Source organism: Protopterus annectens, chromosome 2.part0 (assembly GCF_019279795.1).
Source record: "Protopterus annectens isolate FY-2018-M chromosome 2.part0, PAN1.0, whole genome shotgun sequence".
In the NCBI taxonomy this organism is placed as follows: domain Eukaryota; kingdom Metazoa; phylum Chordata; order Ceratodontiformes; family Protopteridae; genus Protopterus; species Protopterus annectens.
This window is the reverse complement of record NC_056728.1, coordinates 1,720,057,334-1,720,075,457: the sequence shown is the minus strand read 5'-3', so window position 1 is coordinate 1,720,075,457 and position 18,124 is coordinate 1,720,057,334. Positions and strand designations below refer to the sequence as shown.

At 42.3% G+C, this 18,124-nt stretch overlaps 1 protein-coding gene across 1 annotated transcript in view; it reads left to right on the top strand.

Annotated features, from left to right (window-relative positions):
- Positions 1–18,124, top strand: part of ZBTB40 (zinc finger and BTB domain containing 40) — a 919,023-nt gene that overhangs the window by 565,749 nt on the left and 335,150 nt on the right. Inside the window, exon 11 of the mRNA XM_044060434.1 lies at positions 12,015–12,151. Coding sequence (XP_043916369.1) covers positions 12,015–12,151 — 137 coding nt within the window. The remainder of the gene's footprint in view (positions 1–12,014; positions 12,152–18,124) is intronic.

The window sequence follows — 18,124 nt, the reverse complement described above, 5'->3', positions numbered from 1 at the left end:
AGCCTCCAGATGCACACACTTGAGACACTTCTCATTATGGAGAATATTGATATCTGTGCAGTAACAGAAACCTAGTTCAAGGCTCCAGACAGCACACCAGCACTACCAGGATACTACTCATTCCATACCTTCCAGCATCAGAACCTGAATCATAGCACATAGGGTGAGGATGTATCCATATTCATCAAGGATACCTACACCTCTCTCTACAGGATATGTACCCATAGAATGTTGCATAGCAACGTTCTTCACATGCCAAAGGGGTGGGGCCACAAAAACCCCTTGGCATTCATGCTCTATGAGCCTAACGAGTGTGTTCTGCAAGGCAATGGAGCCAATCATAATGGAAGTCAACAATACAGAGATTGGGAACCTTCACACCATTGAGCACACCCAGTTTGGCTTTGTCAAATGCAGACCACGCCTCCTGAACTGGGAGGATTTCTTTGACAGTTACCCAGGCTACAGATGATTGAAATGAGCTCAACACAGCCTACCTATACCTCGCTAAGGCCTTTGACACCATTCCCCAGTCAGGTATCATAGATGTGCTCACCAACCTGGCCATGAATCCATACATCACAAGATGGATTGCAAACTGGCTCACGGATAGATCCCACACATTAAGAGTTGCTGGCTACATGTCAGACTCTACACCGGTAATGACTGGTGTCCCCCAGGGTTCAGTCCTGGGGTCCCTCCTGTTTGGTATAGACTTCTCAAATGTACATGCCAACAGAGGAGGGTTGTGGTTGACTAAGTTTGCTGGGAACTGTAAAGTGCTTGCCATAATAGATTCCCCGGAAGACAGACGTATTCTCCAGAAGGGACTCTATGAGACAGATGTGTGGTATCAGAATCATGGCCTCAAGCTCACTGTGGAGGAATGCATAGTGATCCTCTTTGATGAAAACAAAGTACCCACAAACTACCACATAGGTGTTACCCCCTTAAAAGTGACAAGGTGATAAGGGATCTGGGGACACAAGTAGATAGTCATCTTTCCTTTGACAACCATGTTGCCAAAGTGATTGGGAGATCCTATGTGGCCCACCTAATCAACAAAGGGTTTGCATCAGGATCCAAAGAAGTAGCGTTGGCACGCTACTCTTACGTCATCAGACCCATCATTGAGTACAGTGCACCATTTTGGATGTGCTGGACTTAGCGTATCCAGCAGCTGTAGAGACCACATAGGTACCTCACCAAGAGGTTAACTGGCCTCAAACAGTTGTGTTATGCAACACAACTGGTAAAACTAAATCTGTTCTTTGTGGCGTACCGCCTACTCAGAGGCACACTCTGCCTAACATACAGAGCCATGTCCAACACATAACTGTTGAACATGCTCCATCTACAGATAACAACATTGAGTCACCCTACACATTCCAGGGATATAAACCTTATCAGAACGATGAATACAACATGCTGGTGGGATGAAGTATCATCCCAGACACTTGCCTTACTGTGGAACAGAGTCCCAATGTACATCAGACAGAACCCCTCGCTGACACTCTTCAATTGGAACCTTGATGAGTGGATGGGAAACGGACAATTCATGCCAGGCATCACATCAGCAGCCCCACTAGAAAGGGGCTTAGGGTACCAACTATTAGAACTAGGCCTTGGGAGACTACCAATGGTGTGGTGAAAGCTGCACAGCTTGCGTAGGCTGATATATGCCTTCGTGGAGATAGTCTACTACATACCTATGAACCTATGTGACAGGTACATGTCTACAGATAGTAGATGTGTACTTCATTGTACAGTCATGTTGTACAGCAGGCACATGGACCACATACACTGTAATGCTTACAGATACTGGTGGCTGTTATGTACAGTGGGAGAGATGTGCACCTCATGTCTTTCGTGCCATTGGGATGTGTGCTGGGTGGGACAGTCCTGGATGTCTCCCTGTCATGGTCACCCTCTTACACACATCTCTGCCCATCCATCTTTGGCTTATTATACTGTGTTCCCCCTACACACACACACACACACACACACACATATATATATATATATATATATATATATATATATATATATATATATATATATATAGGTACATAGGTAGGTAATAGGCTATCTGCCTGAAGGCATATATTAGTATGGCCAGAGTGTGCAGCTATCACCACCCATGCCTAGGCCTCTGTGTAGTAGAGCTGATGAAGTGATCCATGGTGTGACAGTTCAGTTTCACATACACTCATCAAGGCTCCTCTGGAAGAGTGTCAGTGAGGGACTCTGCTTAATGTCAGTTGGGAGCCTGTTCCAAAGCAAGGGAAGTCTGTGAGTTAGTAATGTATCCCTCCAACATGTTCTATTTAATGTTGTGATGATGATATCACTAGAGCATGTGGTACAGTGAGCTTGGGTTTACTTCAGATAGTGCATGTACATCAGTTCTGTCTGTTGGGCAGAGATCTCCTGAGTAGACAGTATGCAACAGAGTACAGATTGAGTTAAATTCAGTCTTGTTGCATGGGGCAACTGTTTGAGGCCAGTAATCCTCTTGTTGAGATACTTCAGTGGTCTTTCCAGCTGCTGAAGGTGCCTAGTCAGATTCATCGCAAGTGTGTTGTGGTACTCTCTGACGGGTCTGATGACTGATTAGTAGAGGGAACCTCCTTTGACCTACATGCAAAGACCTTGACAGTTTGTGGGAACACATAGCATGATTTTCTAACCACTTTGTGAATGTGTTTCTGGAAGTAGAGATGACTATCCACATGTGTCCATAGATCCCTTATTATCACCTCCATATTTAGGGTGTTGGCACCTATGTGGTATTTGTATGACTGTAGCTCGAGGCCATAATTTTGACACCACATCTGTCTGACTGAGACCCTTTTTAAGGATGTCTCTGTTGTCCCAAACATCGATTATGACAACTTTTTGGCAGTCATCCACAAACTTTGCTAAACATAGCCCTCGTGTGTTTGACTGTATTTCTGAAAAGTATACACCAGACAGGAGTGGTCCCAGGACTGAGCCATGTGGGACAGCAGTTGTTACCAGCTTGAACAGGAGACCACAATTCTTACATTGTGGGATCTGTCTGTGCCCCAGTTGGCAATCCATCAGATGACATACATATTTATGCACAGGTTGTTGATTTTGTGTATACGACATGTGTCTGGGATGTTGGAAAATGGCTTTTCAAGGTCTATGTGGGACTTGTGTAGCTCATTTCATTGAAATATGTCCTGGGTGACTGCCGTGAAAACAGTCTAGCAGGTTTGGGAACCATAATCTGCCCCTGACCAAACCATAATTGGTAGGGTTGGGTGTTTGTAGGCTCACAATAGCTTTGTTTATGAGTTCCATCATGATGGACTCCATGGCCTTGCAGATCAGGCTTAATAGGCTTATAAGACAATAGTTCCCATGGTCTGTTGTGCACCAACACTTGTGGACTGTGCCAAACATTGCTGTAACGCATTCAGCAGTTTCATATCCTGTACAGAGGGTGAGTCTCAACAGCCTGTTCAGGTACAGGGTCTGTTTGTTTGGAGTTCACATGTGACACAGCTAGGGAAACCATGTCATCCCACAGACGCCATGTTTTTAGGTTTGAAAAGTGCTGTTTAACCATTGTATATGTGATTTCTCGGTTTTCACAATCTCCAGGTATGATAATGGGCCCTTTTGTCAGTGAGAGGGGGGTAAATATGTATGAACCTGTCTGACAAGATGTTGGCAATGTCAGTCATGCACATGTATTCATTTACAGTTTGCACTGACTCAGAACATATATGAGTTTACATTGATATTTATGACATAGCGGAAGAAAGCTTCATAGTTCTCTATGGACTCTTTGACAATATTTTTGCCAGAACATGGTTTGGATAATGTTAGGAGTGCTCATTGTTTATTGATGATACTGATCGGAGATTTATTGATCTTCTTTGAATTTTCACTTTCTTTGAACAACTTAAGTACTTGTAGTACATAGTTTGATTATGACAGGAGTCCAATATATTATATGGGTCTGTTTTCATATAACTGTGTGCGCAAGGCAGGATTGGTGAATAGTGACAAGTTTCTGGGGTAAGAACTGCAACTGCCAGATATGTGTGGCCCACTGCTATACTCAGACGTGGCCTAAGTGTGTGAGCATGCCCAGTATGACCTTTCAGTATGTTGATGACTGAAATTTGCGAAATTTGTTTAAGTGTGTGAGCATGCCCAGTATGGACATATATACTATATGTGTGTGAAAAATCAAGTTGTTTTTTACTTCAGGGCTCACCTTTGTGTTGTACATTGACAGGAAGCACGCTGCGCCTGCAGGGCTTCCATGAGTCACTTTGCATAGACTTATCAACATTTCTACATACAGGGGGGAACAGCTATTATTTATACATTTCTACCCGGGGGGCACACCTGATTGTTACTGTGGGTGTACATAGGATGAGGGGTTCACCTGACACTTATACACATTTGCTAGGCCTGCACTGCTATGTCAGGTACTCCATTTCAGTCTGTACTGTTGCCTATCATACTGGCTTGAGGCATACTACTAGGCGTACTACAGATCTTAGCTTCCAATTTCATGTATATTAGTTTGTGAGTTCATAGCCTACCCAACCCACATCACAATGCCTGGCCTGCTGTTATCTGTCTGCATAGGCCTGGGGGGAATTTACTCATATGCCTCTTCAGAGGGCATGATACAGCATTTGTTTGTGTTTGCGTTAGTCTACAATTATCCTGCTGTGTCTGTGCCAGTGAAATGCTGTCATGGCTTAGTGGTTCAGTACTGTGACTATAGTGCACAGTATCCTGAGTTCGAGCCCTGTCACTGCTTTTTATTTTCCTGCTGGGCAGACCTGACTGGTTAAGGAACAGTAAAGCAGGTGTGAGCGTGTTTACCCGACTTTGCTTGACTTTGCCCAACATTGCTCAACGTTGCCCTAGTTTGCGTGGCGTGCAGCTCCGCGCAATTGTGCTTAAATATGCTAAATAGTGGTAAAATGTGCTTAGCACTGCTTTATATTGCTTAAAATAGAGCAGTCATGCCTCAGGTGGTACTGCAGGGCTGCCTATGTCAGATGTACATAGTACACTCCCTATACATGTTTGAAAACAGGTAGTGTCAAGTTAGGCATCCCTTTTATTGTATGTGCAAGTCAGAGAGAGGTGTCATTTCCAGGGTTCCTATTGAGTCAGTGTATGTGCTATGCATTGCTTCTTTGCCAAGGCATACTGGGCACGCCTCCTTCTGCCTACTGGGGCAGGCTCAGGTTGTTCCTCCTCCGAGTCATGCTGTGCCTGTGCAGGCCTTGGCAATGGTGGGGGGCTGTTTGGTCCTACCCCATGCTGTTCCTGCTGCAGCTGTTTTTGCAGGATCATATTGTGTAGCATGGGCACATACCATAACAATTTGGGTACATGTAGTTGGTGAGTGCTGCAAGGTTCCACCGGATGTTTCCAGGCACCGGAACCGTGACTTGAGCATCCCAAACACACGCTCAATAATGTTTCTTGTTTGTGCGTGTGCCTCATTATGGAGTTCTTGTTTGGGTGTGCATGCATTTCTGATGGGTGTCATCAGCCACGGCTCCAGTGCGTATCCAGCATCCCCCACTAGGTGACCATCAGGGATGTCCCCATTGGCAAATCTCTGGTACAGCTGCGTCAGATGCCAAATGTGGGAATCGTTATAGCTTCCACGGCAGCCAGCACACACATTCATTATTATGCCCTGGGCATCGCACACGACCTGGCAGTTGATGGAGGGGAAGCCCTTGCGGTTGATGTAGACCCTACTCCGCTCACCGGAAAGTGCTTTGATGTGTATGTGCATGCAGTCTATTGCACCCACTACCTCAGGGTATTCTGCTATTTTGTGGAAAAGACGCATATTGCTGGCCAATGCCTCACTGGAATTGGGGAAATATACGTGCTCACTGACATGTGCTGACATGGCATCCTGGAACTGGTGCAGTACCTTGGATGCTGATGCCCGTGAAACCCCCATCCTACTACTTCTTTTCCTTCCTTTTCCTTTCTGTTTCCACAAGGGGCAGCTCCACGCAGACGCGCGCACACAAGCGCACACACGTGCACACGGTGTAAGCACGTTTGCAAGAAATTTCAGATATATCCATGGCATACACCTTTGGTTTCTTGTTTTCAGCTAGGACAACTGTAGTCACGCCTCTTGCAATCCTGAGCAACTCAGGGCAAACACAAGCCACTGTGCTCCAATCAGCTTACAGTCTTTCAGACATACCCTCTCATGATGTCACCTATCTTCTACTCTATTACTCCCCTACCCCTACACTTACACTCTAGGGACATGGCTCACATGCCAGGGAAAATTGGGATTCACTATCCTTATCCTCATTTGCATAGGATTGCCTACTAATGCTTGGTTACAACTCTCACACTGAGCTTTCCCCCTTAGCAACCACTACTCAGTGGCCATGTTATTTTCAGCCTGCCATTCACCTGCATGGCAGAACAAACTTTTTAGTGAAAATGCCCATTTTTGGCTATTTTTCAATTTGTTTCATTTTATTTAAAGCACAGCACGTTTGTGCGGCACTGCGCTACACTTAAAGATCGGCGATCAGTGGAAAAAAAACTGGATTTTAAGAATTTACAACATTTGCAAATGCCAATGGTCTTATTTGGCCATTGGCATGCTTCCTCAACTAGATGTATCCTTTATTTGGAGCTGTCATAGCTCCGTTTAGCTATTTGCAGAACGGTACTCCGTTACCAACGGAGTACATTTCTGCAAATAACACTACTCTTCCACGGACAGGTTAGTTTTCCTGGATCACAAATTTACCTCATCTGCATAGCTTTCAGCAGCAAATGAGGTAATTTGCATACCATAACACTGTCTTTTCAAGAGTAGCTTTAGAAGCTCTCATGCACACCCCTGCCGGCTGTTGCTGGATCGCTCGGCAGACATATTGGCTGTCTGCCATCTTACACTACTCTTAGACTCCGTGCAAGCCTTCATAAATCCGGCCCGTTGACTTCTGAAGTACTGCTTTCTGCTGTTAATTATAAGAGTTTTTACTATGGTACATTCTATAGCTGATGAGATGGGTCTAGAGGTTAGTTAATCTGTATGGTTTCTGTGTATTAGCATATTCTCATTGGACATTTAATGTTGGGGTGACCAATGGAAAATTGTAAACCCATAGAAGCTATAGCTTTCTATATTTCTATATGTCCTAGAGTCTCAAAGATTCTCTGCTATGGTTAAGTACCTTACGTAAGTACTTTACATTTACATTTGTGCTTAGTCATCTCAGAATATCGGTGTTGATCCCTTTTTGCTTGAGTTCCCTGTGAAAAGTAGAAGTATTAGTAATTATATTGTTGTGAACAGTGAGAAAACAGACATTCTAAAGGGTAAAACATTTCTCTGTGATTTTCATAGTACTGTTTCTCTAGAATTCCTGATCTATGAAAATTAACAGAAGGCTGACAACTGCCTCACTGGTTTGACTCCTAGAGCTCTACAGATGTTAGATTGCAGGCCAAAATCCTTCCAACTTGTAGAAGTAAACCTGCATCCAAGATAAAAGAGCATGACGACCTGCACCATCTTCAGCACTATTTTTTTTCATTGTAGTAGTCATGTACACTGTACTGTAGGAAAGTCTGAGATGCTTATTTTTGGCCTACAACCCCAGAGCTTCTTTCGAAAATAATGTTCAGATAGGAAAGTGCCCCAATGGGGAAAATTGTTTTGCTTTTGGGGCTTGGCTAGGAAACATAATTGGGTTCCAGTTTATGCTTTTTGCAGACTTGAAGGGCATTACTAAATGCAGGAAATAAATCCCATGTAATGATTCACATTTTAAATACCTTTTTGTCAGAGATTCACATTCTGTAAGTCTTTTTTTGTAAGAGGGAGTTATACCTTTAAGTAACTTGTTAGATTTGTGTGGGTTTTACAAGAAAAAAAAAACTGAAGAAGCAGGATGACCGTACTTTGGAGTGTGTCTGACTCAGAAGAAATTAGAAACTACAATGCCTGAGGAATGGCATTCTACCTAAAAAAGACACAAAAAAAGGAGCACCATTTTAAAGATGTCAAGGGAGAAGAAGAAGACATTCATTGCGGTTACAAAGTTAATACTAGAGGCATTATATGGGCCTGTGAGATTGCTTGGCATCTGATATTCTACCAGCCTCTGCCTAAACCCCTATAGAAGTGGACAAGCAGACAGAGTCTAGAATATCCATTCAGGATGAGTAACATAAGAAGGGTGCATCAGACATACTATTTGTCAGAACAGTGGGCTATAGCCACACTGAGTGGTACTTTCAAGAAAAGAAACACAGGCTACATAGCTTTAGGGCTGCCTGAACTGGGTCATATGGTGCCATAAGTCAGCTATCAGTAAAAGGGCTTAGAGGGAAAATTTTACACCCTTTGCATGCCACTATTTTCTGAGCAGTCTGCGTCTCATACTTCAGGCATTTTCACTCGAAAGTCAACACAGGACATTGAAAAGGTTGTGGAAGAACTTTCTCTTCGGTGATGAGAAGCTTTTCAGTGACACCTGAAGCCATCACTCACAGAACAGTATAAACATAAAAGGGACTCTTCCCAAGTGCTGAGTTTGGAATACTTCTTTTCCTCTGGAGGTTACTTAGATGATGAGGAGACAGTCTGATTGGGTTCTGTACCTGAGGGTGTATCATTTGGGGAAGTCATACATGGATGAGGGGGCACTTTAAGTGAGAGACATGAGAGATTCTAATACTACCAAAATAAATATCTCCTGGGATTGGAAGAGCCTACATTTCTGGCAGTCCCTCTGGAATTTTAAGTGTTTGAGGATGCCTTCTTGGCAGTATTTCTGGAACCAGGCTGTTAATGTTGTACACCCAAGAAAATGGACCATTCTCTTGAGTCCAGCTGGCCCTCCAGTTCTTTTACAGCTGTGTAAAAGTAGAGCCCACAGTGATCTCCCTGGATACCTTTAAGAGCTCCAGGATAGTCTCAGGATGTAGCATGCTACTTAATGAAAGGAAAAGCAAAGCCCTGCACTGATTTGTCAAGAAAGTATACACAGTGGCCACTTTGGCATTCACAATCATCAGGGAGAAATCCTGAATCAGAATTGTTGTGGTTGAAATCCAAAATGAGTCCCTAATGTCTTAAATCATGAGATCTGTGAAGTTGACCTGAACGGCAAAGCACATGATTGAATGTCGCTATGGTACAGTAGTTGTAGCTTTCAAGGACTTTGATATGAGATTTGTAATCGGGTGTCATGCCTGGGTCCACATGCAAATGCTACCAGAGGACTTTTAAAAAGAGATGTCAAAGGCTCCTTTGGATAAGGATTTCTTATTTGGTAAATTCTCACAAAATAATTTTAAGAAACTGGAAGAGAAGGGGAAGGTATGGAGGTAGTGAAATAATTCCTTTAGCAACCCCCACTTTAAAATGCAGCAAAGATGCCCTTTGAAGATTGGCCCCTTTCATAAGCTAAAAACAGGAAGGTGGGTGAAATAACAGGAGAAAAGAAGAATAAGGAGGGAGGAAGGCTGCAAGAACTAGCCCTGAGAGTTCCTCCAACCACTCAAAACTTAACTGACCTCCCAATCCCCCATCCTGTGAAGCTTCCCATTTCCCTTAACTTGCCCCAATTGAGCATGACACTAGGCAAGGCCAAGGTATTCCAGAGGGGAGCCCTGAACACAGAGGACTGCAGGGTCTACCTCCCACTAGACACGACCATATCCCTGTGGAGAGTTTTTCTTTGGTATAGGACTTTGTTACAGCCAGGGACCTTCTCAGGATTTTATAGTGCATTGATTTAGTTGTTCTAATAGTTCTTCTAGCTATGTTACATATGTAAAAGGTCTGGTGATACCAGAGGTCATTCTAGAGCCGGCCTTCACAACACCTAGACAAGATTATCTTGGATAAAGGAGGAGTCTGTTTGATGAACAGAAGAGTACACAGGAACAAAGGCTTGTCTTTTTCCTGGGTGAACTAATTCAGCTCCTAAGGACTGATTGCCTGGGGGGTGCACATATTTGAATCCTGTAAGTTCATGGTGTCTGAATGCCTTCCCAAAAGTAACTGCATATCACTGTGAAGGAGATCTTAATTCTTCTATCTGGCAGGGTGTTTAAAACCTAGTGGAAACCAACAGTTATCCAGTTTGCAAAGGACAATACAAGAGAGATGTAGTTAAGTAAACCAGCAAGTGGGCACATTTTTCTGTTCATGATACCAATGCATGTTTGGGAGCTTGCAGACCATGCAAACAAAGCTCAGTGTGCTGCAGTCCCCCTCACAATGCAGCAGTATCACAGATAAACTGAATAAGACAATAATAATCCTGTATAGGCCCAAACAGCACTGGTTTTCAATGTTAACAATGATGGACAAGTAACTACTTTAGTTCCTCCTGCAAAGGATAGACCTCACTCAGAGGTCCAAAATCCTAGTCAGTTCTAATGTAAGGAGACTCAGGCTGAAGTCCTGGTTGATTTGACTTTCATTCCTTATAACCATTTTCTTGTCAGGATGTGCTAACCATATTGAAGGAAGCCAAGAAATTTAATACAAGTAATCATGAGTGGTAAAATGGAAGAGATGTTTCCATTTGGATTGAAAGGAGTAAAGACCCATTAGAAGTAGAAATGGCACATCTTTTTCATACAGGGCTGTCCTAATCCTCTGGCAAAGTACATGTGGCTGCCATTTCAGCTTACATTTTGTAGCAAGTAATCTTGGTGAATAATATGTTTGTCTACCATTTTTTGAGGGAGTGCTTTACCTCCAACCACTGAGAAGAACTATCCGTCCACTTTGGTATCTGAATTTAATTCTTAAGCAGCTGTCTCTGGAACCCTAGGAGCTGGTAGTATCATTATCTGTCAAATACTTGTCCTTGAAGTCCATTTTTCAGTTGGCTAATACATAAAGCCAGGAAGATTTCAGAGCTGCAAGACTTACTGTGCAAAGAGCCATTTATAGTCTTTCATACAGACAGGGGCAGCTTAAGAACATACATTTCCTTCATGACTAAGGTAGTATCAAAGCGGTCTCTCATCAATGCTTGCATTACCAGTATTTTTTAAACCTGACAACAAAGAGGAAGAAAACTCGCATCTTCTGGAGACAGATGAACCAATTGTCTGTAGCCTTTGTGCAGAGCAAAGAGGGTAAGCAGGTATTTCAACAAACCATGTCCCAGTGGCGTGCTAATTGCATAATTTTTATTATGATAAAACAGTGACCATGCAGGGACACCTTAAATGCTCATTTCACAAGGGCAGTTTCAGTGTCAATTACCTTTTTTCAGGCTTGTCTCAGGTGAATCAACAACTTAGTCATTATTCCACATGTTTTCAAAGCACTGCAAGGTAGATTTGTAGTCTAGCAACAGGCTGCAATTGAGACTGTTATTTTGCAAGGCCTTCTTTAAAGGGGACCCAGTTGGACAGCCAACTACTTTAGTCATCCTTTCTATTCCAGATTTAGCAGTGGGAGTCTTCCCAAAGGTCAGGAATTATGCTTCAACAGTTATCCATAAGAAGAACAGAACAGTTATACGAGTAACTCACCATAACAGTATGTTCGAGTAGGATCACTGCAGCAGTACCAACTCCCACCAGCCCTCCCCCTTTTTCTAGTTCACTTAGGCCTATAGTTCCCAGTGGAGAGTAGTGGGATTCCGAAGGCTTATGTGCATGATACTCTACTGTCCAAACCAAAGTACTTATTGGAGTAATACAAAAGTGTCTCCCAAGTTATTCTTAGAAGTTGACTATTCCATACGTGGTGTATTGCCTATCCCCTGTTTTATTGTCAACGTAGTTTTTATGTAGGATGCAGACTTATGTAGGAGGGTGAGAAGGAGCTCTGTGAGTCAGGCCATTTGGTTAGAGATAAAGCCTATATCTGATTCCCATTGACCAGGAATTCCCCTACAACAATGGTTCTACTCAAACATCTACTATTTTACAGCATATTTTACATGACTATACTGTCTGCAATTTTCTCATTCCAGTGACGGACAAAGAGAACAGAGCAGTAAAAATTCTGATGAGACAGAGGGAATTGATTACTGATGCCATTAATGATATGGATATTTTCCTAGAGTGCCTAACTTCAGAAGCAGAAGGACTGCCGGAATCTACAGTTGAGGTATAAATAACAGAAATTGTTAACTATTATCTTTATTTTATCCTCAGTTTCCTGAATTGCATAAAAGCCTTTATATTACAGGCAACCCCAACTTTTTTCATGAGCTTCACAAATATCAGTAAGATTCAGAAATCACCATGCAGCAAAACCAAAGAATTCTGTATCATGTAGCATTACAGCTTTTAAATCACATGCACTGTCAAAATGTTGCTGTAAATATAGTAGAAAAATTCAACAGTAAAAAAGGCAGTGTGGAGTCTGTATGAAATACTAACATAATTGCATGCACTGCATTGCACTGCATAATATGGCACAATGCAAAACATAAGGGAATGTTTGATGCAGAATGGTTTGTTGGTTGCACTAAAGTATTTATAAGTGTTTAACAGAGTAGCTTTTCAAGCAAGCCCAGTAATGGCTGGGTGGGCGAGGATAACCAGGGTCATTTTACTTAGAATTATTCAAGACTAAAATAAGACAATTACGCTGACTGGAATAGTACCTTCAGCTTTTACACAGTAGCCATGTGTATTAAGTGATGAATTTAGCACACAGAGTCACATTCACCTGTACAAATTACTATGCAGTGCTGTCTCTGGCATCTTGTACAGTTTACCAAAGAGGCAGAATTCAGTTTACATTAAAAATCACACAGTGACTGCTTATGAGGTACACGACTTTGAATCCACTTCCTAAAGATAGTTACTGTTTCAAAGTACATGACATTCAGCAAGAATTTCCACTTGCAGCACATTCCTAACACATTCCACTAACAGTTCAGCTTAGAACTGAAGTACTGAGATGTTAGGATCTGTACCAGGTCCTTGTGTGGAGCATGTCATTTGTAGACTCTGAATGGTGACATTCATTAACAAAATGTTAGTCACAAACTAATCAAATGGAAGGTGTTATTCTAGCAATAAAAATTATCATTAAACTTGCCTGTAGAATGTGACACAACATTTAGGGATGCCAACAAAATCGTATTTATATCAGTACAGAACCAGTGTTCATACATTCAGAGCCACCCTTTTCTGCAGAGTACTTTCCCTTTTCAGCAGATTTATGTCATTTTGTGTGCGTGTGTGTGTGTGTGTGTGTGTGTGTGTGTGTGTGTGTGTGTGTGTGTGTGTGTGTGTTGATGTAAAGATGGCTTTGAAGATAGGATTACTGTGTTGTGGTAATACTAGCATTTAGATTAACCCACTAGACTTCATGTTTGCTGACTTTAAAAACTGCATTTTATTTCTGGAGCATCTTTAGTTAGACGGTTTTAACATCCATGACCTTCACTGCATGGCTTCAGGCACTCTCTCAGATTTTGTTCCACACTTATAATTGGGGCTGCCACTGATAAAATTTGCCACCACTTTAGCATTACTTGTAGTAAAAAATATAAATCCTGATGTTACTTGTAGTAGTTTTCTGAGGCAGACCATAGAGTTTTTAACTGTAGCAGATAAGGACCACATGTCTCACCTGGTCTTCCCTTACTTACTGGATAAGCCACAGATCCTAATTACTTAACACCTCTTCCATTAAAGCCCTTGTAAGACTCTCCATGTCCCTGTCCTTTGCCATGAGTTCTTGCATTCCATCTTTGTTTTGACCCTCTTGCCTCTTCAGGAAATTTTTGCAGTCATCCATCACAATTTCTGTGAAGTAATGTCTGTGTGTAATCTTCCTGAGCTGCCCAGCCTGTATCCTCAGTCTGTATCCTCTTATCTTGATACATTTTTTAAGATGGCTCCTTCTTTGATTGCAAGGCTTCCCTTGAGTTTGCAAAAATAATCTGTCATTTTCACAGTCTTCTTATCTGCAAGAATGTACACTTTAACCTATATCAGTGACATTTTTTTTACATTTTCGTACAGACCATGCACCAGTTTTGTTGCCCTCCAATGTACTGCCTTTGACCTTTGTGTAGTTGTGCTGATGACATTTTCAGAATAATGTATCCTGTAATGAGGGATAATGACCTCACATTTTCTTCTTCCTGTACATCCTAGTATTCCACTAGCTTTCCTTGCCGGTTTCTCATACAGACTGCTTATGTATAGATTAGGGGGCAATGAGTACCCCAGAACCTTTTTCCTGTTCCTATATGACACCCAGGTCCAAAGATATTATTATCATGCTACACTCAGCCCTCATTAGATTAATTACTGAGTACAATGCTTCATTTGGTATCTGTGTTACCAACCGTACTTAAATGACATGCCCACTGATTTCCTTACAAAAAGAATACAAGGAGTAACCCATATGGGATACACAGACTACCTCAAAGCCTTATATTTATAATCTGTCTCATGCAGACTACTGTGAGGTTGATCTGTGCCTGGGTAACCAGGCGTTATCTGATCCAGTACTGAGGAACTCTCTGCACTTCATCAAGTCTAACAGCATTAGAAGTACCCAATCAAGGATATAAACCTCATTTGCAAGATAAACAGAACGTGTTGGAAGGATAAAGAAGTGTCTCAGAGACTACCCCTGCATTGGAACAGGCTTCCCATCCATGTGAAGCAGAGTTTGTCCCTCATCCTATTCAAGCGTAACCTGGACCAATGGATAGGATGTTGAAAATTCATTCCTGCACTGGCACCCTATCCCCCTATTGAGCAGAAGCAGCTTGTAAATGCTCTGCCACCTAAACACAACCATGTGCTTCTCGGTAATTTATCCTGTCATTCACAAATCAGAATACATGGCTAAACTTAAAAAGGCCTCTTAGGGCTGTTAGCCTACTAATTATTTATGGACCTATGTTTTTCACATTAAATTTGCTAAGTAGGTTTTGGTTCTGTAATAGGATCTGAGTTTAGTTTTAGAAGCTTTGTCCAGGGGTACATTAAAAGAGTTTACTATATTTCCTCATTTTTTTCTTTTTTTCTTTTGGTTGACACATAATTTATGTACTGCTGCCATGACTATATAAACAGCCTGATACTGTTGTGTTTTTTTTTAAAGACAGAGTCCCCTGAGTACTAATGTTTTGCTTTATGCCTAAGTTTTGTCTGCTATTGCACTTAGCTAAATTTTTCAACTGCCTTCCTTTTAGCCAAAATTGTCATCACCTTCCTTTTATCCTAACCTGTAATACAAAGCTGGAAGACTTTTATATTATTTGAAGCATTGAAGACAACAATGGCTTTGCATTAGTAGTTAGCCATTTTCATTACCTTTTAGTATGGTAATGCTAACACTAGCAGGCCTTTACCAGTCCAAATAAAGACCCACTGTATGTGTCAGTGGCTTTGCATGAATGGTTGAATGGTGCTTGAATGAAGGATATCAGTATGTTGAAAGGAGGCATGACTTGTATGAGGCTACTTATACAGATAATCATTATTATCTATCATGACAGTTCCAAAAGTAAATTTTCTAAGTTGCCCTAGTAAGTTTACGTTGCTTGCATCATGTGTGTTCCTCCGGTTGCTATGTAGAGGGAGTTTATTTATAGGGCAGAGTATACTCTGAATTATAAATCTGTCTCAACTGCAGGTGTTGTTGATTGTACTGTAGCAGTTGAGGCCCTTTGTAATGTTAGATAGTTCTGTGATGGTGAAGGACATTAAGAAAGACGGTGTCTTCCAATGTTCAAAAGGCTAAATAGATATCACCCTTTAGGACTCTTTATGAGACAGCATAGAGGGATAGACCTTATAGTCTTTTGGGGTGGCTTATAGGTTCATAGGAAGGTACTAGGCTATTGGCCTTAGGGCCTATATAAGCCTAGTCAAACCGTACCCTGGCTTTCACCACCCAAGAAAATTATTTTCCTGTGCCCCTGTCGAGCAGAGCCACAGAAGTGATCCCTGGGGTGAATTTCTTATCTCCCATCCAATCATCAAGATTTTTCTTGAAGAGTGCTGATGAGGAGCTTTGTTTGATATAGATAGGTAGTTTGTTCCAGAGTATGGGAAGTCTCTGGGACAGGAATCTATCCCTCCAGCATGTTCTGTTTATTGTGGTGACAAGGTTTAGGTCCCTAGAGCGTGTAGCTCAGAGGAATTGGGATTTCTTTAAGTGGAGCATGTCCAATAGCTCTGGGTCTGACATAGCTTTGTATATTAGGCAGAGATCGCCTCTGAGTAGGCGATATGCGACAGAGTAAAGCTGGAGTTTTTTGAGACGGTCTGTGTAGGGCATCTGTCTGAGGCCGGTAATCCTCTTTGTGAGGTATTTCTGCGTCATTTTCAGTTGTAGATGTCTTGTGAGGTACATACCAAAAGGGACGTTGTACTCTATAATGGGTCTAATGAGTAACGAGTAGTGGGAAACAATTACCTCTTTTTTTATGGATGAGAAACCTTTTGTGATGAGGTGTGCCACTTAGAAGGATCTCCTGACTACTGTGGCAATGTGATTATCAAAGGAGAGACTACTGTCCACCTGTGTTCCAAGGTCTCTTATCACACTTTCGGTGTTAAGTAGACTACCGCCTATGTGCTAGTTCATGGGTACAGAGTTTTTACCAAAAGGGATGACAATGCACTTTTTAGCACTGAGCTTCAAGCCATGGCTTTGACACCAGGCATCTGTCTCATTGAGGCCCTTTTGTAGGATGTCCACATCATTAGGAGTTTTGATTATGGCTCCTAGTTTGCAGTCATCTGTGAACTTTGTTAGCCAAAGTTCTTCTGTGTTAGCCTGTACTTCAGAGAAGTGGATACCAAACAGGAGAGGACCCAGGACCTAGCCCTGTGGTACTCCACTTGTCACTGGTCCGAAGTTGGATTTGGAGTCTGCTACTTTCACAGTGTGGGTTCTGTGAGTGAGCCAGTTGCAACCCATCTTGTGACATAGGGATTTATACCTAGTTTAGTGAGTTTATCTATAATTCCAGAGTAGAGGATGGTGTCAAAAGCCTTGGCGAGATCTAGATAGGTTGTGTGAACCATCTTACCCTCATGTACGGCTTTGGTGACCGCTTCAAAGAAGTCTGTTAGGTTTAGGAGACATGATCTGCCTTTTGCAAACCCGAACTGAGTAGGGTCCAGAGTTTGGAGATTACCAATGTCATTGTTTATAAGTTCCATGATGATATGTTCCATAGCCTTGCAGACCAGGGTCGTCAGGCTAATGGGGCGGTAGTTCCCGGGGTCCATGGTGGCTCCCTCTGTGTGGAGTGGGATAACCGTTGCTGTGCGCCATTCATTGGGTACAAAGCCTGAGGTGGGGCTATGACTGAACATGGTACTTGGGTGGGGTGCCAGTTTGTTCTGTAGTTCATGTAGAACACAGCCTGGGATGTTGTCAGGTCCCATGGATGCTGTGTTCTTTGCTTTGGAGAGTGTATTTTTTACCTGTGCAGCTGTGATTACAGGACCTTTGCATTCTTCGGTATATAGATGGGCCTTTTAGGGGATGAAAGGGGGGTAAAGTTAGCACTGAACCTATCTGCCAGGATGTTGGCAATATCAGTTGGTTCTGTATATTTAGTGCCATTGTGCTGTAACTCAGAGCAGATCTGAGTGTTGCCATTGATATTCTTGACATAGTTATAGAATGCTTTGTGGTTGTCTTTATAATCAGTGGCAATTTTGTTTTTGTAACTAGTTTGGAGGATTTTATGAGGGATCTCAGCTTCTTACTGAGGCTGACCAGGGAGTTCCTCCAATCATGGGATTTTACTCTTTTTTGAAACAGTTTCTTTCTTCTGTTGTAGAGTTTGTTTATAGCAGGGGACCACCAGATTGGCTTCCTTTTTTTGGAGGATAGCATCTTGGTTCTGTTAGGGATATCACGAGCCATGCACTCGTGTAAGTGCTTATAAAGTGCATTTGTGTAGGATTCAGCAGTCGTACCTCTATTGTCCATCAGCATGAGTGTTGTGAAGTTTGCCACTTCTGTCTTAAGAAGCGTGAAGTTAGCTTTGGAAAAAAATTTTTAACAGTGGTTTCCCTATTGGGGGGTGGGGGTGGGTTGTGGATGCCTAGGGTGATTAGCTTGTGGTCTGATCTCACCAAC